We start from the raw sequence: 24,060 nt of genomic DNA, 5'->3' as shown, positions 1-24,060 counted from the left end.
ACGCTGGTGCCTACCAAGACGTCATTGATATATCAACACAATTTGGATTTGTAAGGATCCAATACAGTGCGTATCGTCATCCTCTTGGTTTTCCACTATGGCCCTCAATTCTATAAGAAATTGTCATTAGACAGCCGGCAATTTCTTAGGTAGCCCGCATATCCAAGAAAATCCGGCAATGGGTAATGAATCTATGAAATGATCGTCAATTAGGAAAGTTAATTAAAATAATATTTTAGGAAAAAAATATATTAGGAAAGTAAATAGAATTATGATTTATTATAAATAGGAGGTAGATTAGTTATAAGCGCAGAAGGATTCTTTTGAATTTTTAAATTTTTACTAAAATGAGATTTCGTTTATTGATTTTATTTATTGCCAAAATATATTTTATACATTATAACTAATAAAAATAAATTTAAATCATAAATTTAAATTTGGTAAATTTACATTGATTGTGAATCATTCATACATCCCCAAACCCATTTGCGAAATATTGATTGCCGGAAAAAATATCCATACCCGGTTAGCTTTGCTAACAATATGATGTTTTTCGCGATACTTGTGACGCATGTAATAAGTTTTTTATTACTACGTTCTCCAACTGCTTCTCTTCCAGTTTCGCGACTCTTTCAATAAGATCAGCTTTCTCAAACTCGAGCCCAGTTATCTTTGCCATAAGTCTGTCTAAGTAAGGCAAGCTCGAATTCCATAACACTTTTTATACAAGCGAAAAAAAATAATGAGAATATATATATATATATATATGCACCTTACATGTCGCACATCCTCTATTCTTTCGGCAAGAATTTTTCCGAATATCTTTCTGCGCATTTCAGGTGATCGATTTCACGCGATCTTAAATTTAAGGTTATCTTGGCTGGATCAGCCTTCGCTTGACCCTATTTTGAACATAATCTCAATGATTGATGAAATTATTTCCGAAGCCACATGACTCTGATCGTTCCCTGAGGGAACGGTTTTGTTCAGAATTTTCCATTGTCACTTTTCGTGACGAAAAAAACATATACACGATATCTTTATTTTCATTGATTTACTGCCAACTAAAAGCATAAAATAAATCATCTTTTATGTCAGAATGAGAACACTATTTCAGGACCTTCAATGATTTCGCTCTTTCAGTGGGCATGATCTGAGAAGAGTAAAGGGCGGTTAAGAAAAGGTTTACACATAAGAGAATCATCATTATCCAATGCATCAAAGATAATATATGAATGACCATTCGCTTGATCCTATCAAACAAATCATTAATAATCACATGCACATTCAGTTTCGGAACACTTGCAAGAACATACAATGCACAGTTACACATCTACACATGTAAGATAAAAAAATTCAAGGGTGAACAATGCTTTATCAGTGTTTAATACGTGATGGAAAACAATGAGCTATAATATTACATTTATATTTTTTGTTTATATCAAAGCCATTAAAAGAGATACACCTAAAACTAGCTATCTAAAATAACTTTTCAAGCTCTTGAATTAACTGATCATAGCGTAAGTTATCTATCGCCTCATAGATATTATTCCATACATCTGATTGTCTACAATCTTTCCAGAAATTTAATAACATATGTGCTCGTTCTTCGATATTATCATCTTTGCCGAAGGGAACTCTATCTAACGTTGGTCTATGGAGCATTAAATAGAATGAACGAACAAAACAGGTCAAATCAACTTGTGGTCCATAAGCAATCTGTTCTCCGTTGATTAATGATTGCAGGACATAGTCTGGCATACATTCCAATGCCCCTGCAAATATGGCGCTTTCAGAGTTGTTTACGCTGTAACCCCAATCGACAATAAGAATATTTTCACATAAATCATCCAAATTACGATAAAGGTTAAATTTCCTAAGATCTCTATGTATGATTCCAAGTGAATGAGCATTTTGGAGGGTGGTAATGATATCTTTGATATCTTTCTTTCGCAAATTATTAATCTTCTCACCAAGTGGAGTCAAAACAAGTACGTCATCATTGTAAAATAGGATCTTTGGAATATGGGGTGATTCCAATTCCGACAGTTTCTCCAATACTATTCTTTCTTTAGTAAAACAAGGCAAATAATCTATCTTCTTTGCCATTTTCACGGCCATAGATACTTCATTGTGTTTTCCTTCATATACAACACTGGTTCTGCCCACACCAATAGATCGAACCAGGCTTACAGTTTCATTGCCAAATGTCAATGATGGTTTGACCCATCCTAACACATCCGGAGAGCTTTCCATGATTGTTACCAAGTATTTCCATCCTGTATTTTCAGAACCGTTTTTGAATATTAAATTCTGGGGTGCTATACGTTCATACTTGAATTGGGTGACTGGATTTGGTAAGTTAGTATTATTAATCCTAGTCACCCTATAGACATTAATTATAAGACAGTCAGTTAACACAACAAATATGGAGTTTCGGCGTGGCTGAAGTAGGAGTGTTTTTTCTCCATATGATATCGCTTGTCCTATATGTGCGTTGCTAAAACCTCCACCGGTTCGCTTCTTTACCTCACCAACGGCAACAACATTTAATTGATCTAAATGTGAATCATTTGGAATGAATACAAAATCTGGCTTCCGAGTTTCTAGCAATGGTGAAGAACGTGTATCTTTAATAACAAGCTTGTTATTTATTGAAGAACTATTTTCTAGTGCCAAGCATTCGCTCATAAAGTAATCTCGTATTTTTTCTTCTTTTGGATTTGCTGTTGGGACCTTGTTAGGTGATTCGGTAAACCTTCCAGGCGCTCTTTGTTTGGAACTCGTAGTCAAGTTGAGTGGAAACCCTATTTCATCTCCTTTATTCACCAATTTACCCTTCTCAGTTTCCGTAAAAGTACCTAAAAACAAATCGTTAATGGCGGTTGCAGAAATGGTTGATGGACTGGATGAATAAAATACCTGGTGAATATAGTGATGCCTTTATAACATTACGCATTTTCCTAAAATCACGTTCCACTTCAAGTCTAAGACTGCCTACTTCATTTACGACTTTCTCAAATTTTTTCTCCAGAGACGCTATATCAGGAAAATTTCCTTGACCTGTTCAGAAAAGAATTAACATTATATAGTAGAATATTCATTATTATTGTGGAAAACAAATCAAGCCATATCGTGTTCACTCGTGTTTTAATTTATTATGGCTCACTTACCAACACCAGGTTGCTCTACGATAACACGAATTTTTTTTTTTGGCGGGTTTGACGATAAGAAGCAGGAAAGAAAAGCACAAGAATAAGTAAGTATTCGGTATTATTGGCGAATATAACACGGTGTGGTCGAGAGAAGACGAAAAAAAATACACTATATCACGTTGACTAAACTTGTTGTGACTCTCAGGAGCTCTAACTACAACTCGAATGTTACTTCCTTGGATATTACTAAAAGTCTCTTCAATTGTTTTTGCTGTATCCACTAATTTATCATTTAGTATATCAGGAGTAACTTGAGTTGCATTAGTTGCATTAACTCTCCACAATATAAGCGCGTAAGAACCAAAACCATCAAAAAACGGTTTGCATTTTTCCTTAATAGCTTCCTTGAAGTCGTCAATGTCATTACCATCTCCGATAATGACTTTGAATTTAGAATCATTTCGTAAATCAAAGCACCAAAGTGTAATTTGTGTACCAAGAATTACGACAGGCATCGTAGGGAGAGATAAGAAAGATAGGTAAAATTTTTTTCACAGGCTGGATATATATGAGAAATCGATGTCGCACAGATTGATCTGACTCATCAATTGATAAGTTACACGACTTTACAATACTTCATATAAAAAAAGTGCCAAAATTTTGAGACCGTGATCCGTGGTCACAGTCTCTGACATTTACATATCAGGTGATAAGCGAACGATAAAAAAATAAATACAATTGTCCATTCTAAATGATGAGGCTTCTATGTTACAATTGCGAATTTGAGTTTATTGCTTGAACTGTTGCAGGTGAGACAAGATTTCCTTTTCATTTCTATACCATTCGCCATGTAATCCATAATTCCCTGTTTTCCGTAACAAATTGGACATGGTGAGTCCCACGGCTGAGCAAATGCAAAATTATAATTATCAATCCCTCTAAAACTATTTCGGAATTTCAAGTATGGAAAGTGCTCTAAGACGGATTTGATAATTAATTCTGGATCGGGTTTGGCTTCGAAAGTGATAGACACTTTTCTTCATTGTTCAGAAAAAGATAAATCAGATACTTTGTTTTCTGTATGCATGTACTTCTGAAGATATTCGGAGGGTAGTATTTTATCAGTCTTGAACATATCTTAATTTTATATGATTGCGAGTCAAATTAAATCCCTTTTTTCTCATATAGACCTATTCATTTGAAGAAAAAGATTAAAATTTCCAGATAGAAAGCTGTTTAATATTTCTTATCATATTTAGTTAAATCATTTCTCGCGTTCCAAAGGACCAGGGAGGAGTAATGAGACTATGCAGTTATCTCAATTCCATGCTATTCACATTGAATCAAATTTTGAACGAAACCCATAACCACTTGATGTAGCTTCCCTTCTGTGATGCAAAGAAGTTCCTCGAGGGCTTTGATTACGTAATCAACTTGGCCGGTACTTTCTTCGCCAACAATTTTGAGCTGAGGAGCTAAGGTAAGCTCTTTATCTGTTATTCTTTTGACAATATAGAGCGAAGCGTGAAGAATGGTTGAAATATACTCGCAACACATGGCTTCGTTACTACAGGGTTGAGCGTTACACTGCGTATGTATATCCGTGGAGGCCCTTTCCCAACACCTCGACTATGGTGGAGTGGTCAGATCAAGAAAAACAATGGTTTAAAAAGGACTTGAAAGCTATATATAAAGGTACCGCCAAAAAATAAAAAAAAGGTTATCTTCGCATGTTTTTTTATTAATTGGGTAGCTCCGAGACTTCTTAACCTGGACTATTTACTGATCCTCCTGGCCAAGTCAAATTTGATTGGTCAACAAAATGATAGATAGCTGTTTAGTGTTATATACTGTACATCTGGTTTCTTTTCAGACTTTCGGGATATAGCTTTAATGGCATTTATTGATGGATATCAAATTTTTCGCCAAAAAGAAAGATGATTGTTGGTATGTTCTTTCCTATTTCTCTCATTTTTTACAATATTTCAAGAACGTACATTTTTAAAAAAAATATCATTATCATCTTAGCTAACTCATTTATTTTTTCAATGGGAATTTAGAATTTTGGCCGGTTTGGTTTTTCAGACATTTTCATTTTAAGTAGTAAAGGAGAAAATAACGTTATTTTAGAATTAAAATATATCTCATTAGTTGGCCTTATTAAAGGTATGCAGAAAAATAATTTTGAACTTCCCACATTGGGGTCTATCGGATGGGCCAGGAATAAACTGTTAGTTATTGTATTTGGTTGAGTTTAGTAAATATATTGTATAATATTAGAACTTCTGTATAATATTTTGAAAATGGTAAAATGATAATACTTCTTGTTCTTTTGATTTTATATTAATGCCAATAAAAATATATAATTCAGAGTTTTAGTAAATACATTTTCGAATTTTTTTATTTTTATTTGAAATTAATATTGTTGTAGTTACATAAAACAATTTTATCCAATTAAATTCACTGGATCAGGATAAGAATCTGATCTATGGATCAGGATAAGGATGCTCGGTTAGAAGTTTTTACTTTACCAAAAATTTTTTTGATGGGTAGCTAAAAAGTGTCGATTATACTGTAAAGATAAATAAACTCATTATAACTTATTATGCTCAAAATCTTAAAATTATTTTATAACGAAAATCAAAAAATCGGGTTTAAGTAAACATGCTCGAGCAAACAAATTCATTAATACATTTACATTCGTACAATTTAATATAGTTATTGTTTGAAAATTATTCATAATAACAATAAATTAAATTTTTGTATTCCAAATCGCTTTTTATTTATAAAAAAAAAGTTACAATTACATTATAATGAACTGACTAAAATACGTTAGAATTAATACTAAAACGTAAGATGTGACAGAATTTGTGAAAGATGATCTTATTGCGCTTGTGAAATAAGCTCGTTGATAGTTTCAGTGACAGGACGCGGGGTGAAGCTGAATTTATCGTTGTCAAGCTTTTCGAACGATGTATGATTAAGAGCCATGACTTTGAAATCATCTGCATCTGAAGGAACCGGGTCGATCTTGTTTAGGTATCGATATCGTACTTCTTTATCTTCAATAACTTTCCATTTCGAGCCTTAATGTACGTATCACGATTAGTTACTGTATTAAAAGACTGTGTTTAGAACGAAGATAAAAACTCACCAGTAGCTTCTTCAAATTTTTGAAGATACTCTTTCAATGTTAAAGCCGCGCCAGCAACCCTGATAGCACCGTTACGAGCTTCTGGTACTTTAAGTGACTCAACAGTATATTTGGCAATGTCAGACAGAGAAGTGGTTGATATAATTTTATTTTCATCCACAAAAAACGTAGCTTCCTTCTTTTTAACATCAAATCCCACCCAGCCGAGAAATTCCTGAAATGCCCCATTGTAAATGAACGTGTACTCAAGTCCACTTTTTTTCAAATCTTCTCGAAATTTGGCTTTGGTATCCGTACAAATATGATCCCCAAGCCTTCATTTTTTTTTTAAAAAAAAGTTTTAGATTTATTTCATATTATATTAACAAAAAAAAAAATGAAAAAACGCACTTGTATTCGCCACCAAATTCGGTTGGGATAAATCTCTTTACATCAACTTCTTTAGCAACGGTCAACATTTTGGATTGAATATTGTAAGTGTCAAAGCCACTCAAAATGCTAACAAGAACATCAGTTCCTTTAAGAGCGTTTACGAGGTCATCTTTTTGATTGTAATCCACATATACGATCTCTGCGCCTTTAGAAACCAACAAATTAGCTTTCTCATTTACTGTTTCCGGTTTTTTACGAAGAATTTTCACTTTATAAGATCCGTCGCTCAAAAAGGCCTCAGAAACATAATAACCCAAAGTTCCTGTGCCTCCAGCAATAGCTATGGTTTTGAAAGATTGCATTGTAAATTTAAATTTTTTAAGAGTTTAGATGATTTTATTATTGCTTGGACATTCTGCCAATACTCTCTTATTTATATTTTTACGGATGGCTTAAGGACAGAATTACTAATATCTCATTAATAATTACAAATCATGCGAGCTTTATGATTACTAATATGCTCGACTTGCTCGTCATAAACGTAAAATTGAGACCCTAGCTGAAACAAGATTTGCAAATGATCGATGACTTGCCAAAATATATTCGAGAACCTATATGAATATCATATAGCATTGACTATAATATCCTGATCTAAAATCAATTTTAAAACTGATATAACATTGATTTATACCAATCAAAATTTTATTATGTTGTCGGATATGATTTTAAATGTACATATTCAATATATTGAGACGGTATTTTATGCGAGGTCTTTTAATCAGTGCTATACGGTAATTTAAAAATAGGCGAATAAAAAAAGGTTGCATAAAGATGAATCCGAAATTGCTACACCAAAATAATTGCATCGCGTCATTTTTTTTTTTCTTTTTGATTACTAATTGAAAGTGTGCTACACCAAATTGCATCGCATCATTTTTTAATTTGATTAATAATTGTAATAATTCAAAGTGTGCTACATCAAATTGCATCGACCAATAGCGAGATTACCGAAAACCATTTCACCGACGGGACCGTTTCATCGACAATTGTTCATTGATAGTCAACTTACCAACAGTGAGTTTACCAAAAATTATTTCACTGACGGGATGACAATTATTTCACTGATAGTCAACTTATCAACAGTGAGTTTACCGAAAACCATTTCATTGACGGGATCGTTTCGTCAACAATTATTTCGCCGATAGTCAATGTGAGTTCGCCGAAAATCATTTTCACCCGATAGGTAAAGATGGTCAATGATCCTAAGGACCATGGTCCTCTCCGGTCCTACGTGGCAAAAAGACCGGACCACATTGGACGCAGTCTCTTATGGTCCTTATCGATCACGTAATAAATCAACAAGACCACAGTCTTTTTTAGGATCAGTCTTGCTGCAGACTTGCTTAGACCGGACCGAGTAGGACCATTGACCATCTTTATCGATAGGATCGTTTCACCGACAATTATTTCACCGATAGTCATTTCCCCGAATTTTATTCTAATGATCAAACATTTTTTTTACTTTCTTACTATTTATTTTGAAATAACTTATTAAAGTGAACACATTTATTATGTATAAAACGTTATTTGTATCCTTATTCTATCTTAAATTTTTCTAATGGATATTTGTGAAACTACCTGCTACGAAATTACTTTGACATTATTTGTATACATTAAATACATCAAATTTTTTTAATGAAAAAATTAATAAAAAAGTCAATGATTCAAAATGTTATTTATTCAGCGAAATTACCATGCCATTGTCGGTAAGACGATTTTTGGTAGTAATCTTTGTAATCATAACTGTGTATACCTATAATAATATCGGGTGATCAACATTAATCGGTCCGTCCTACATCCAATATGGCTCCTATTATTGTATTATGTAACAAGAAGATTCACGTGTTAAATGCATTTATTATGTATACCAAAAATTACTTAGCATACCTTTCCCTCTTGTATAAACATTAAAATGTAATACGTAGGATCTATTGGAAGAATTTCCTTAAAAAATCGTCATATTTAAATAAATCGAATTTCATGCATATATTATTAATATTGACGGGATGGAAGTTATACCTTGGTCGTTTTAAATCGGATAAATTTGATTTAGACCGAGCATTTTAGTCAGGGTTATACGGTAATATTAAAACCATTATTATTATTATTATTATCAGTTATTATTATTATTATTATCAGTTATTATTATTATTATTATTATTATTATTAAGTTTTGGGTTGAATAAAAAACTTAATCCAATCGAAATCATTACGGTACAAATCTCAAATTTTTTTAATAATTACTATATATCACGGGCCATAGTACCCCGTCTATGTATGTATAGTACCCCTCAAAAAATTTTCCTGAATTTTAAAATACCCGGATACTATCTATATACGGTAATTTTCGATTTTAAATTTTAAAATTTGTAAAATATCCGAGAACTATGTAAAATTTATTACGCAATATAAATTCTTTTATCCAATCGGTATTATGTATACACCGATGGATTTTTTTTGTAAATTACTCCACCGGTATAAAAAAGTATAAAAAAGTATAAAATCCATCGGTATATACTTCATACACAATGAGATAACAAGTATTTATTCCCCAAGTATAGTAACCACCCATGTAATATACCCGAATTTGCAAGATACTCGGGGTACTATTGTCGGATCTTTTCATGAATGCCATTTTCCCATTTTCCCAAATGTATCATTTCCTGAAGTCAATCTTCTGGATGCTCATTTCCTGAACTGGATCATTTTCCGAAATCCCCGAATGCCAATTTCCATAATATATGTATTTATTGACAATAAATAATATTAAACAAGGATTAATGAATTATTGCGTCAAGAACGATAATTATTAGGTGATTTTTTTTATGGTTCTCACGTAAAAAAATTTATGTACATATTGTACATATTGCATTATTATTTTATTATATATATTAAATAGTTATTGGATGGGGGAAAAGAGATATCGGTCAAAGACTGATATCTATAACTGAGTTATAATTCGGTCATTAGGAAGGAATACTGCGGTGAACAATAAGAATTAATGCTACTTTCAATATTGGAAGTCTCATAAAAAATATCGGTCATTAAAATCCTAATCAACTGATCAAATGATCTTTTGACAGTCAATCATTTTCAAATCCTATACATCATTTATTAATTCGGTAAAATGTCCGGGATATGATTAATCGGAGAAAATGACTTTTGGAAAACCATATATTCGAGAAAATGACATTCGAGAAATCATAGCATGATATACGGTATCTCATACATAAATAAGTAATAGTGATTTATCATATTAAATTAAGTTTATTTACATGAATTGCCAAAAAAAAATAATAGATAATATTTTATGGATAAGGTTCCGTTTTGGTCTAAACTTTTGATTTTGAAACAGTAAACATAATAACAAATATATTATATCGAATTATTTATAATTAATAAATATTAATTTTCATTATTTATAATCATCATTATATTAATGAGAAGTTATTGCTAAAAAAAAATGCGAAATTTTTATGGAATTTTGCCGATTGTGTTACGGGTGAAGAATAGACTTAAATCACTTCTAAGGTGTGAAAGTGACACCGGGCATGACAAAAATTACGTATATTCTTGACTGCGCGTGCACCCATTGGGTAATACAATGACGTAGATTATAATAAGTCGACCGAAGGATATTTCCACGGGCCGATGATTCGAATGATTTTTGAGACAAGTTCGAATATCCTTATTATTAAGCGTTAAATTTTAAGAAAATTCTGAAACGGTCGATAAACTCCCAAAAATTTCATGATGACATTTCCTGATAAGGGTTTTATGTATATATTACATATTTTTTAATCTTTTGAACCAATAAATTTTAGTAGTTTTTCCGATTGACCGATTGACTAATGTTGAGGGAAGATCCGCAAGATAATTTGTCCTGATTATCACATTCTCTTTATGTATAATTTTTATTTGGGATCTTATTATTGTTTGTGTACCCCTGTGAAATAAATGTAACTCATGTTTTACATAATAATATTGATTGGTTATAACTTATAATCGGAACGTAAACTCCAGTATCAGCCAATCAAAATTTTTGATTGATATTAACGGAAATTATTTTAATTTAATTTTTTTTAAAAGATTACACAATCAGACAGAATTAAATCTAATAAATGATAAATATTTATATATAATTTAAAATATCTGTCAACCAAACGTTCTGATCAAATAAAATAATAATAATAATAAAAAATATATATATATACATATTTCCTTTCTTTTTTTTTTTTTTCAAGAAAACATGGCACTTACAAATCTTAACGAAGATTTTATAACAAATATATTAGAAAATTTATCAGAAAATACTCATGATTTATATAATTGTATACAATTAAATCATAGTTGGTCAAAAATTGGAGTATCAATACTTTGGAGATATTACCCATGGAAAAATACATTTTATTCAAAAAAATTTTGGAAACCAATATCTCATACAATACTTTTATCACTTCCTATACCTATTAAAGAATTAATAATATTTAAAGATATAACAAAATCTTATATTATTAATAATCATCCCATGTATAATTATATATCATATTGTCGTATATTATCACAAAATTTAATACTTAAAATATCCAATGGGATATTAAGTGAAAATAATTTTCATAATTATTTTAATCAAAATATTTTAATTGAAGAATTATGGAAATTATTTTTAAATAATTTACCAAAAATTGATTATTTTATTTTACCTAATAATTTATCATTAATAAATTTTTTTGAAGATGATAAATATATTAAAAATTTTCAAAATATAGTAAAATTAGAATGTACAACCAGAATATCACAAGAAATTTTTAATGAATTATCAAAAATAACTAATAATATAACAGAATTAATTATTTATATATATTTTAATTATCCAAATTATGATAATATTGGATTGGCAAAATTAATATCATCACAAGAAAATTTAAAATGGATTAAATTCATATCTTATGATTATGAAAAATGTTCAAATTTAACAAATTTATCAAATTCATTAAATTCTTTAACAAATACTTTAATTTCTATTGAATTTAAAGAAGAAGATATATCATCATTAATTATTAATAATTCATTGATAAATTTAAAGCATTTATCTATCGATCTAGGAAAAGAAAATACTTTTATTGGTAAAAATATGATTTCATTAAATTCTATTGAATTACCATCATTAGAAGTATTAGAGATCACATTATTTGAGATAAATTTATTTGATTCATTCATAACACTTTTAAAACAGTCGAATTCAAAGTTAAAGAAGATTAAAATAGAAACAAATTATATAAAAGATGATAATTTTATAACAAATTATATTAATACTATTATAGAGTATTGTCCTTTAATAGAAGACTTGAATTTATGGGTGACAAATAATGAATTGAAAGATATAGAATTATTATTATCATCTTGTATTAAATTAAATCATCTTTTACTTGAAACGAGAATAAATGAGGATGAAAATAATGAAATTTTAGAAGCCAAACCATTTTTCGAATTATTATCTACAAGAGGATTAAATAATTTAAAGGAGATTAATTTGATAGGAAAATGGAATTTTAATAATGAGGAATTAGAAAATTTTTTAGTAAATTATGATGAAGAATACAAAGAAGGAGGATTAAAAATAGGATTTCATTGTGTGAATGGTGATGATAAAGAAAAGTTTGAAAATATTTGTCAAATATTCGAAGAAAAAGGTACTCTAAAAAAATACGAATTTAATTATAGATGAAACCAGTTAAGGGATTTTGAGTTATAATTCGGTATCAATTATCATTTACAGGTTACCTACAGTATATAGTATAAATTGTATCAGTATCAATAATAATATCAATAATATCAATAATATCAATAATGTTAATAATAAAAAATGTATTATTATCAATTATTAAACTAATACATCCCATATCCAATACCTATAATAAGTTTAAATATAGTAATTGATACAATAGTACGATCATCTGATATCTGTGATATCTGACAATACTGAGATCTATGAAATATAAAATCTATAAATAGCAAACAAATTGCTTTTAACTTATTCAACTTATTCGCGTTTTTACTTACTAGTTACTAACCGAACAGTATAATATTTTACTGCGGTAAAAAGTGTAAAAGAATCTTCCATTTGAAATCATAAGAATGGGCGCACACATTTTTCTCAATTTGAATTTATTGCTTTGATCAAACATTCTTGATAATCCCGTGTTCCACAATGGAATCTTTCTTATTGTTATCCTTATTGTAATAGGTAACGTATGAATAGTTGCAAAAAAAAATTTTAAAATATAATTTTGGATAGAAATATTTTAATTCATTTTCTTACGAATCAAGTTAAATGTGTATATATTTAATGCATAATAATTGTTACTTTCGTTACTTAACAATTAATCTCTTGAAATTTCATACATAGTGTTGAAATTGGTGATACCGATCTTCTTAATTAAAAATTAAGATTTGTGTTTATATTTTGTTATTTAATAATGGGTCAATGATGATGACAAATTAAGTCTTTTCCTATTTACACTATAAAAACTTTTAATGATTTAATGAAACACAAATCCCTTTTTTTCTAACTTTCCACAAGAATTCTTTAGAATTTTTCGAACTAATATCATAAATATGGTAATTTCAAGGTTTGTTACCTCGTACGATTGTGCCAAGGTTTATTGTTAATATCCTTCTTAAAATGAAGAAAAAAAAAACTTGTTTTTTTTTTAAAGAATTTTTCTTTATTTAATTTTTTTTTTCCTTGTTCTTTGTTGAAAAAAAAAACATTTTTGAAACTAAATTATTCGTTTTACCATCTATAAAAGGAATTTTATTCGTTACTTCGTTTCAAAAGATGATTTATCCAATTATGGTTATCCATTATTGTAGATTATTACTTTAGCAAGATAGAATTTTGAAATGGATTCACTTAAATGGTATTTTAAATTGACTTTTATAATCTCAAACAAGTTGTATTTCTAGGTTTCGATTACTTTGAAATTATTCGATAAACAGTATATTTACTCATATGACCCTAATATAGAAGTACAGTGTAACTCTCAATAAATATATTACGTTATTTTCTTTTTACATCTTTTTTTTTAAAAAAAAAGAAAAAAAAATTTTTTGTTGTTGTACTAAATTCCTAACTTTAAATTAGTAGGGATTGTTTAACTGGTGCTTTTATGGGTTACCCAACAATGAAATTTGTTATATTCTCGCGTAAATTTTTCAACAATAGAAATTCAATTTAATAAAGGTACTTAATTACATCTCACAACAGATTTTAATCTCTCTCTCTCTTTTTATGGTTATACCATAAAAAATTTTTACCCACACAAAAAAATTACAACATTAATTACAAAAAATACAAATTTAGTAATATACAAAAATTTATTTATATATTTCATTCAATTTTATGAGAACAGGTTTATTACCATATTTTTTCCTATTTCCTAAAAAAAATATTTTATATATATATATGTATACAATATATATATATATATACACATCATCTGCCCCTTAAATATTTTTTTAAGAAAAATAATAATCTAATTTAAATAAATAAATAAACAATGGTTGATAGTGGGAAGTGGATCGATGATGTAGTCAAAACGCATTACATCAGCTTAATTCCCTTTGAAGAATTTGTTGTTAATAACTTTGAAAGTGATGATAATAATAAAATTAGTTATTGGAAAGAAACTGGAAAAAGAGTTTTATTTAAAATTATTAATGATAATATATCCATTGATAATAAGATGGAAAAATCATTCCTTCTTGAGGTAAAGTATCGATAATTTGTTGTGATATAAGATGATTGATTATTGGTTCCCTCTCATACATAAATAAATATATATAAAATATTATATATAATTTCTTATTTTTTTTCCAGTTAAAATTACATCAAAGAAGGGACTTTAATGAACGAATAATTCAAATATTTGGGGTATCTCAAAGTAATTATTATGTTTTTTCCAACATATATTCTTATATTTATTTATATATTTATATATAAAACCTTATCTTGAAATAACATTTAGAGAATTTTTATCATCTTATTCGATAGATCCAACGACGAATTCTTGTTTTTTAGTGGTACAATATGCAGATGGAGGAAATTTACGGCATATTTTAGAAAATACTATATTATCGTGGGTCGATAAACTTAATTTAGCTCATCAAATAGCTGAGGGATTGAATTTTCTTCATTCAAATGGAATAATACATGAAAATCTGGTATAAAAATTTATATTAATACATTATTTATTTATCTTTTTTTTTTTCGGCATAATTTATTTTTATCTTTTTTTTTATTTTTTAATATTTTTTTTTTACTGCGCATAAATTTTTAGTATCCCTGGAACGTATTGTTTCACCAAAATCGTGCAAAATTAACAAATTTCGGTATATCAGAACATTTGGTGATTCACAACTCTTCATCTTACGATGATTTCTCGATTAAAGATATACCGTATATTGAACCACAATTATTACAGGATGAAAATTATCAAAAAAACACGCGTTCTGATATTTATAGTTTCGGAGTAATATTGTGGGAAATATCAAGTGGAAACCCTCCTTATAACAGCAACAATAAAGACTTGGACAAAAATGATTTAATATCAAATATATTAAAAAATAAACGAGAAAAAATTATATCGGAAACACCAAAGACTTATAGCGATTTGTACATTGAGTGTTGGAATAATGTCCCTAATAAGAGGCCAGCGATTGGAATAATATTAAATAAATTGGATAATCTGTTAAATGTTATGAAATCAGGTTTGTTATTTTATTTTATTTTTTTTTTTCACCCGTTAAAAAAATAAAATTATGACTATAATAACTTATTTAAATTTTTTTTAATAAATACTCTATTACGTCTATTGTAAGTATGTATCAATTCTTTTTTTTCTTACGTAATAAATTATTTCAATAATGGTTCTTATGTGTAAATTGTTATTCTTTATAGATCTTGAATCATCCGGACGAATTTGAAATTTCAGAACAAGGTAAAATAACATTATTTTCTTAAAATTTCGGTTCCTTTTACCTCAGATGACGGTATTCGTAATTTATACGTCTCTTTCTTTAATTTTAATTTCTTTAAAGATAAAGAATTTAGAGAATTGGAAATCGACGCAATGACAGCAGAATTATGGCTAGGTAATCAATTGAAACTTGTTTCAATTCGTTCATTATATTTATATTTATTAACATCACATTCAATGCTATTGTTAAAATGATACTTTAGAGAAGAAAGATATTATTATTCCAACAGAAATTAAAACAAAAAGTATTAACTTATAATTAAAATTATCTTGATGATTTTGATAATTTATTAACTTTTAAATTCACTTTAGAAGATAATAATAATAATAATAAAGAAACAGTACTAGAAAGTCCAATTGAAAGTAAGCATTAGTATATAATTATTTAATTTGAATGGTTTTTTACCAAAGCTGGGTTACAATTGTTTTAACGTTTATAAAATTTTCATCAAAAGTAGAGAAAGATGAAAAAGGAGAAAAGGAAAAAGAAAAAGAAAAAGTAGAAAAAGAAAGAATTAGAGAAGTAAAATTAATAACAAATGAGGTAACGAAACAAAGTAGGGTTTCTTTTATCTTGAATATTTTTTTTTAACAAAAATGTATACTTATTTATTTTGTAGCCAGAATTAGGTAAAAAATTAAGTATAAAAAAGAAATCATGGACATATAAAGCAAAAAATAAAGCAAAAGGTTTTGTAAAAAGATTATCTGGATCTACTAGTGGTAGTGATCTTAATACAAGTAATATTAAAGTAAGTTTATGAAATATAAATAGATATTTTAATGATGATAATTATTTTATTTTCTTTATTTGTTTTCCCTAGAAATCTTTTACAAAAAGTATGAGCTTTGATAGTAAAGGTATGTATAATTTTTTTTTTTTTAAAGCGATAAAATTTTATATAAATATGAATAATTTACAATTTTTTTATTTTATAGAAGTTATAGATCAAGGGGAACGAATAGATACTGGTTGGACATTTGTATCTTCAGGTAAATCTGCAGTATTAATCTTTTATATTATAATATATTCAATTGAAACTTATAATAAAATAATAATTTTTTATTATTAAAGATATAAAAGAACCAGAAAGTCCAATAATGACAAAATCTGATAGTTCGATTAATAGAGGTTTAAATTTTATTATTATATTATATTTTGACTTTTTTTTTAAAAAAAAAAATAAAACTAAAAATTATATTTTTACAACTTGTAGGATTATTTAGTTTTAGTAATCTTACAGGAAGAAGTGCATCAGAAAGTTCTATTAGTAAATCAATATCAGTAACACAACCAGATAAATGTAATTATTTAATTAATTTTTATAAGAAATTCCTTTTTCTTTTACTAATATATCATTGTAGATTCATATAGTGAATATTGTAAGGTATTATTTGCAACAAATAGTTGGACAATTAATTCAGCACCATGTTATGCAGCATATCATGCAAAAAAAGGTGATTTAGATGGATTAAAATGGCATATACATGTACAAAAAGAAAAATTAAATGAAATTCAACAAATAACAGGTCCAAGAAATAGGTATTTAAAAAAAATGTATTTTATATTTTTTTATTCTTTAAAAATTTATATTAATATAATATTATGTAATATTAGTTATAGGAGACCATTAGAACCATTGATGATAGAGGTAGCACAATATTGTCCAGGAGAAAATATAATTCAAACTTTTACATCATTAATATCAATGGGGGCAACATGTGATTGTACAAATTCATATACAGGGGGATCACCAATAAATTATTTAGGAGAGAACAAATCATTATTTTCATCAGAAACAAATTCACAATATTTTAAAGATTCATTAACATATTTAATAACAAATGGATGTTTAATTAATGCAAAAAGGTCAAATGGGGATACATTATTAATTACATTATTATTTAAATGGTATAAAGAATTAACACCTAATGTAATTAAATTTTGTTTGGATAATGGAGCGAATCCTAATTTAAGTAATGAAATTGGTGGTAATCCTTTAGGATATACTTTAACTCAAATTAGATTTAATCATCGTGGTGGACCATTTGAAAAAATTTATAAAATATTAAAGTTATTGGTTAGATATGGTGCTGATGTTAATAGACAAATTACTATACCTGGTAAAAAATTACCTAATTTATTATTCGTATGTGTTGATATGGGATTAAATATGAAAGAAGAATGGGTTAAAAAATTAATTAAAAGATTAATTAAATGGGGTGTTGATGTGAATGCTAGAATGGGAGAACAAAAAAAATTTGATGAAGAAATTAATAATAATAATTATGATAATGATAATGATGATGGTGATATTATAAAACTTGCTGGTACAAGTAAAGATGAGACAACAACACCAAAAGTAACATTTAATTTAACGGAAGAACAAAAAGAAAAAGAATTATTAACAAAAGTTGAATCATTAAACATTTTGGGTTATGCAGCTAAATTATCACAATTAAGTACCATAAAAATTTTATTAGATAGAATTTATTCTATAAGTTCACCTGAAAGTATTAAAGAAGCTTTAAACGTGACTAGTAAAGGAGAAGTTGAACAAAAAAAATTTTTTATGAGTTGGTTAAATGAAAGTGGTAAAGAAAAAAGAGATAAAGTTAAAGCTAAAATGGAAAGAAGAGAAATGAGGAGAAGAGAAAAATTGAAGAAAAAGGTGAAAAAAGGAAAGCAAACCGAAAATTATGATGATGATGATGATGATGACGATTATGATTACGATGATGATGATGATGATGATGATGACGATGATAATGATGATGAATAAACGATATGCGAGTCGAAGTATAATAATATAACGAAGATATGTCAAAGTATAATAATATAGAGTATTACGGCGAGAAATTATGGTGATAAATATTATGGCGATGAATAATAACATGACAAGGAATAATTATGCGAAGAATAAAATAAAAAAAAAAATTTATATTTTATTAATTATATATATATATATAGATCAACAGTAATAATCATGTATTTTAAAAAATATAATATAGAGGCGAATAACTTTATTTAATAATTATCCAAATATACATTAATCTCAAATAGTCAAATATCTTTATAAGCTTTATAATAAATATTTAAATATAAGAATAGAGAATTTATTTGTAAGGTAAAAAAAAAAAATCATTTTTTTTTTCAACATAAAACAAAGAACAAAATATCTTAATCTTTATACTTCAATTACGAACAAATAAATTCTAAAGGGGAAAAAAAATTTTTTTCTTCCTAATTTAAATTCCTAATTTAAATTATAAATCATTTCTTAATGACTTGAAAAACTTCATAATCTTCAATCGAGAAATTATTTTCGGTATTTCTGATATGTACTTTATAATCATCCATTTTACAATAACATTTACCACCATATTTAAAATTATGACCTGATATAATCAAATCGCTTAATCCAAATGACGGTCCATAATTAATTCCATAGTTTAATGCTCTTTCATTATATTCCACAGGACTCACATTTATCCCATAACTAGTACTTTTCAGAGAAAATATAAAACTCTTAGAACTTCCATAGCCATTCTTAGACTTCCATTCCCCTGCATTATAACCACCCAATATTTCGTCTTTTCCTTTGACTTTAATAATTGTAACTGTGCTAGGTCTATTATCACATAATTCATGAAAAACTTTGGGTGTGAAACCATGTCTACTCCCCCTCAACAATAATTTAAGGTCGTAATTATTATGACTTCTGCTGTCATAATAATCTCTATATGATGAAATCTCATTATTAATTACCTTTGATAATTGATTAAGAATCTGAGATACTGTGTGAGAATCGGTAATGATCTTAGATTCATTAATGTCAGCTTGCCTGGACAAATATAAATCTGAAGTACCTGGAACTAAATAAAATTGTAATAATTTATCATCTAGTTCGGGATCAAAGCGAACTATGTAATGATGGGCTTTTTCATAAAATTGTTGAGAAGTTAATAATGAGAATCTAACCAACGGTAAACAATTCTTCAGGATTTTTTTAACTTCGTCGACATCCTCATCTGACCAACTTTTTGGATCTTTTGGATCTTCCGATAAATAACTATATCGAGAGAGTCCCCATTTTAAAACAAGTTCCCAAATAACAGCCTCTTCCATTAATAAATCATCTCTTTTGATAAGCGAAATTAACATCTCTTCAGAAATTGTATTAAATTCGGAAAGTTGAAACATTAATTCAGGATGTCTGTCAATATAACCATTACAATATTCTTGAAGTTTATCAAATTTGTGTTCGGAACTAATTCGATAAATGTATAATAAATGATGTTCTATCCAATTTGATTTTCTTTTAACTAAGAAACTTTGTAAAAATTTAATTACTTCTTGACAATCCAACTTATTTGCCAATTTTAAAATTTCAATAATTTCTTTAGCTTTAAGCTTTTCTGGATCAAGAGCTCCGGTATAAAAGTATCTAAGAGAAAATGAAATTGAAAATTTTATTTATTTTTAATAAAAATAAACTCAATAATTAACTTTTATTTATAAATTTGTTACCTAAATATAACTTCAAAGATTTCTGGTGTGGATTCCGGAATTGTAACAGATTGAATTTTATTCTCATTATCTGGGACGAAAGGTAAATTATTAAAATAGGGAAACTGATTTAAAATTAATTTATGAGCAGGAAATGTTTTGGCATCGGGAGTTGTTCCAACAGTAATATAAACATCAATTTCTTCATTTTGATATTGAGGTAAAGTTTGCCATACATATTGCTCTACCATCCTGAATTTTTTTGTTCCGTACGAGAAAAAATTCTCAAAGAGAATAAAACTCGTTTATTATCATCAGGACAATCATTTTATATTGAATTATTGTGTAACCATTTTCGAAAAATTTAACTAGTGAAACAAACCCAAATAAGTAAATTTCGGAAAAAATCTGGTACCAACGCTTCGACGCAAGCCATCGAAACAAATTTGTAAAAGAACCTTTTTTTTCTTGATTAGTGCTTCTAGAGATAAAGGCTTCAGTTTATTTCAGTAAAAAGAATATTTTTATCATAAAAAATTTTGTTATTGTTCATAGAAATTTTATAAACATGGACGGAGTTTCCCTTTCATTATATATCCTATTTTTAAACATACATGACGTTGTGGGATAAAAATATCAACTGATAATCGGATTAATCGGTACAGATTTTACATGTGTAATTTTGATTATTTTGTTCACTGTTCATACACGATTTTCTCCTTGTAAGGGTTGTATTAAAGCGAAGATGGTAAGAAAATATATTTTTAATTAAAGTTTAGTAAAGTTTTAAATGAAAACATTAAAAAAGTTTCGCTTTAATATATATTAACAAGACACAAACTGAATATTACTCTCATTATCGATACAAACGTTGCTTAAAAGTCAACAATAACGGTAAATGATTTTTCTTGAAAATTTCGAAATTTGTAAGTTAATTCTTTTCAATAAATTAATTTTTTTTTAATTATTATTATAGGAACTTCAAATATTGATAAAATTCCAACAGAAATTTTACGAGAAATTTTTTCAATATTATATAATGATGGAATAAATACTGATCGGGCAGAAACTTTGGAAGATTTATATTCTTGTATGTTCGTTAATAAATATTGGAGTGTAAATGCTGCACCAATATTATGGTCAAATATCATTCCATCACCAGGAGCTATTACAACATTTATGGCTTTTTTTAAGGAAGAAGAACGTAAAGAATTAGAAAAATCTGGAATTTCATTTGATAATATTTGCGATATAGAATCTACGACTTATTGTTATCCTTCATTCTTGAAATCGATTAGTATGCATGAATTATCCCTTGCAATATTTTTATGGTGTCGTAATAATTGTCCTCAACCAATTACAAAACAATATAATTTGTTATTAAGAGGAATACTTAATATCTTCGCCAACCTTTGCATTACACTTTACCAGCTTGATTTAGATAAAAGATCTTTATTAGATTGTTTACATCATGAGTTGTGGATTTTATTACAAGAACCAAATTATAGATCTTTTATATCACGCGTTAAACAACTTTCTTTGGATATACGGAAACTTGTTAATGATGATTGTTTGGAATTATTATGTCAAACCTGTCAAAGATTGGTTCGTATCAACTTTATCTTTTCTTATAAGTAGTTGCATATATCAATGTTTTTTTTTTTATAGAAAATCCTTAAAATTGATATGACAGTAGATGAAACATTTTGGTCTTCTGATAATAAATTAGCAGATATCATTAAAACTCAAAAAGGATTACAAACTTTTTATTTAAGGAGAGGAAAGATTACACCAAAAATAATTTCTGCATTAGAGGTTCATGCTAAATCATTAAAAATGTTACATTTTCGTAGAGTTGATTTTGAAAAATGTACATCATTAAGATCAATATTTAATTACTCTAAACAACTGGAAGTATTGATCGTACGTGGATGTAAAAATTTAAGTGAAAATGTTTGTAAAGAATTAATGAATACTGCCTCATTTCCTAAATTGGTTGAAGTGGATTTTGAAGATTCGGATTGTGAAGGATTAATGTCTTGGAGTACTATTATTAAAAGACACGAACATCAGAATATTCAGGTGGTTTGAATTTAAGTAAGTTCTACCTCTTTATTTACATAAAAGAATTTTTTTAGCTTATATTATTTATTTTATTTGGTGATATTTATTTAACCAAAAATTAAATCCAGATTTACAAGTGATGATGTTATGAAAGAAACGTCCAAAGATCTATTCTAAAATTATTTAACAGAATCCACAGTAAGAAAATTTTGTTCAATTATTTACTTATTGCATTAACATGATGTATACCTAATTAAGCAAAATTAATAAATAAAATTTTATTATTACAAATTAAATATATATTCCTATCATAATTTTTCGTGTTATTTTAAATCTTTATAGTTAATACAAATATATAGGATATATAGGCGAAAAAGAAGAAGTTGGTAGATATATGAGTCCCTGAACATAAGTAAAGTTTTTTTTTTTATTTATCTTTTTTTTTGTCATTTCAAAATTCTAACATATTATCTTTATTAAGTTATTATAGCTTAATTTATACTTACTATAAGTTGTTCGATCATCTTCAAACTTGGGATCAAATCAATGATGAAAAGTAGATAATTGGTAATTCTTCAGTAGTATCTAACATCTGATGTCTTCGCATTGCTTTGTAAAGTGTTTTCTGGTATTCAAACGTTTCCTACAGTACATGTAGCGGGTAGAATCTAAGTTTGCAACAGCACAGTAGGAGTATACTTTAATAAACTAATTAGTCAAAATTAAAGCATCCGGACGAACTAGTAAGAAAAAAGGCAGAAAAATATACCATTTACTATATTGATCAATAATTTTTCATAATCTGTTAAAGCATGTACTTATTTGATAGTACTCAATCCAATTATAACAGGACCGCTTTTCAAGTTTATAGTTTACTGTTGCCATCTTGAACTAGCGTGGCTTTAAGTAAACTGCTAGCCCTTCAAACCTTCTTCAAGATCATGGGAATATAAGTTTGCAAATCACATTTGATAGCTTAATGGTATATAGCAAAGTCTACCATCTTATGACCAGCCATGTTAGATATGACGGATGTACGATATACTGTATGATCTAAAATTATTATGACAAAAAAGTAACTTTAAAATACAATTTTATTCATGAGTTTGATTCGAATGGATCCTCATCAAAGATAGTCATTCTATTATTCTCACAAAGACGTTTTGCGAAAAAAAATTTTTTTATAATGAAATGATACAGAAGACGTGATTATATTTAAGTGGGGAATAACGCTCATTTATTAAACGGTAAATAATAATTATAAGAATAGATTTTATGCTATTGATGTAAGCCTTCACTTATTAATGAAGTAACAGCGAAGTCCATAACAGTTAAACTGATCGATTAGTAGTGAAATTGGTTGATTGGCATCAATCGATTAAGGTGTCTTATGACTCTTATCCTCTGTTTTGTATCATGGGATTCTACAATAAAAGTGCTTGGAGTACATCACATTAATTATAGACCCAACATAAAATTTTTAAAGATTGAACCGTTGTAAGCACAATTTTTTCCGTTACGAGTCTCGATAGAAAAGTCTTCTACGCAAATACGTGTTCGTCATCAACAAAGACTGAATTATTTATTTGTTTTACTTCTATGCAACTATATGTTGATTTAATCCTGTAAATGTTCTCGAATTTGAATCGAAATATAATAAATACCTTGTAAAGTAAATGTTCAACTCTTCATTCATCTATTTTT

General features: G+C 27.8%; 6 protein-coding genes across 7 annotated transcripts; 3 read left to right on the top strand and 3 right to left on the bottom strand.

Moving 5' to 3' along the window:
• Positions 1-1,357: 1,357 nt before the first annotated feature.
• Positions 1,358-3,670, bottom strand: OCT59_008928 (uncharacterized protein; the record flags this gene model as incomplete). Its single annotated transcript, XM_066133198.1, has 4 exons — positions 1,358-2,861; positions 2,923-3,063; positions 3,174-3,188; positions 3,334-3,670. 4 exons carry the CDS (start codon positions 3,668-3,670, stop codon positions 1,480-1,482), a joined length of 1,875 nt encoding a protein of 624 aa, XP_065999664.1. The 3' UTR covers positions 1,358-1,479.
• Positions 3,671-6,038: 2,368 nt separating this feature from the next.
• OCT59_008927 (uncharacterized protein) lies at positions 6,039-7,043 on the bottom strand (the record flags this gene model as incomplete). The annotated part of the gene is made up of 3 exons (XM_025331323.2): positions 6,039-6,241; positions 6,310-6,623; positions 6,700-7,043. The coding sequence occupies 3 exons, from the start codon at positions 7,041-7,043 to the stop codon at positions 6,039-6,041; spliced, it is 861 nt and encodes a 286-aa protein (XP_025189474.1).
• A 3,947-nt stretch (positions 7,044-10,990) lies between these two features.
• OCT59_008926 (uncharacterized protein) lies at positions 10,991-12,469 on the top strand (the record flags this gene model as incomplete). Of its 2 annotated transcripts, none has more annotated exons than XM_025323839.1 (1): positions 10,991-12,469. In XM_025323839.1, the coding sequence occupies one exon, from the start codon at positions 10,991-10,993 to the stop codon at positions 12,467-12,469; it is 1,479 nt and encodes a 492-aa protein (XP_025189473.1). The 2 variants fall into 2 exon arrangements, with proteins under 2 accessions (XP_025189473.1, XP_065999663.1); XM_066133197.1 differs by having other exon boundaries at positions 11,876-12,469.
• A 1,834-nt stretch (positions 12,470-14,303) lies between these two features.
• Positions 14,304-18,565, top strand: OCT59_008925 (uncharacterized protein; the record flags this gene model as incomplete). Its single annotated transcript, XM_066133196.1, has 16 exons — positions 14,304-14,513; positions 14,624-14,687; positions 14,798-14,967; positions 15,084-15,500; positions 15,704-15,743; positions 15,844-15,897; positions 15,986-16,027; positions 16,095-16,145; positions 16,238-16,326; positions 16,403-16,534; positions 16,607-16,643; positions 16,722-16,775; positions 16,858-16,914; positions 17,000-17,086; positions 17,148-17,325; positions 17,401-18,565. The coding sequence occupies 16 exons, from the start codon at positions 14,304-14,306 to the stop codon at positions 18,563-18,565; spliced, it is 2,847 nt and encodes a 948-aa protein (XP_065999662.1).
• Positions 18,566-18,778: 213 nt separating this feature from the next.
• OCT59_008924 (uncharacterized protein) lies at positions 18,779-20,579 on the bottom strand. The gene is made up of 2 exons (XM_066133195.1): positions 20,314-20,579; positions 18,779-20,230 (listed from the first exon to the last, which is right to left on the bottom strand). The coding sequence occupies exons 1-2, from the start codon at positions 20,541-20,543 to the stop codon at positions 19,057-19,059; spliced, it is 1,404 nt and encodes a 467-aa protein (XP_065999661.1). The 5' UTR covers positions 20,544-20,579; the 3' UTR covers positions 18,779-19,056.
• A 458-nt stretch (positions 20,580-21,037) lies between these two features.
• OCT59_008923 (uncharacterized protein) lies at positions 21,038-22,702 on the top strand (the record flags this gene model as incomplete). Its single annotated transcript, XM_066133193.1, has 8 exons — positions 21,038-21,040; positions 21,126-21,186; positions 21,269-21,897; positions 21,961-22,245; positions 22,353-22,389; positions 22,485-22,492; positions 22,547-22,554; positions 22,699-22,702. 8 exons carry the CDS (start codon positions 21,038-21,040, stop codon positions 22,700-22,702), a joined length of 1,035 nt encoding a protein of 344 aa, XP_065999660.1.
• Positions 22,703-24,060: the final 1,358 nt, after the last annotated feature.

Source organism: Rhizophagus irregularis, chromosome 17, assembly GCF_026210795.1.
Source record: "Rhizophagus irregularis chromosome 17, complete sequence".
NCBI classification, from domain to species: Eukaryota; Fungi; Glomeromycota; class Glomeromycetes; order Glomerales; family Glomeraceae; genus Rhizophagus; species Rhizophagus irregularis.
The sequence above is the reverse complement of the archived record's forward strand: the minus strand, read 5'-3'. Positions and strand labels throughout refer to the sequence as shown.

Excerpts from the sequence above, each read along its gene's own strand:
- OCT59_008924 (XM_066133195.1), bottom strand. The coding sequence starts at position 20,543 with ATGGTAGAGCAATATGTATGGCAAACTTTACCTCAATATCAAAATGAA. Across the intron at positions 20,231-20,313 it reads ATCTTTGAAGTTATATTTAG|ATACTTTTATACCGGAGCTC; the intron begins GTAACAAATTTA and ends ATTTTCTCTTAG.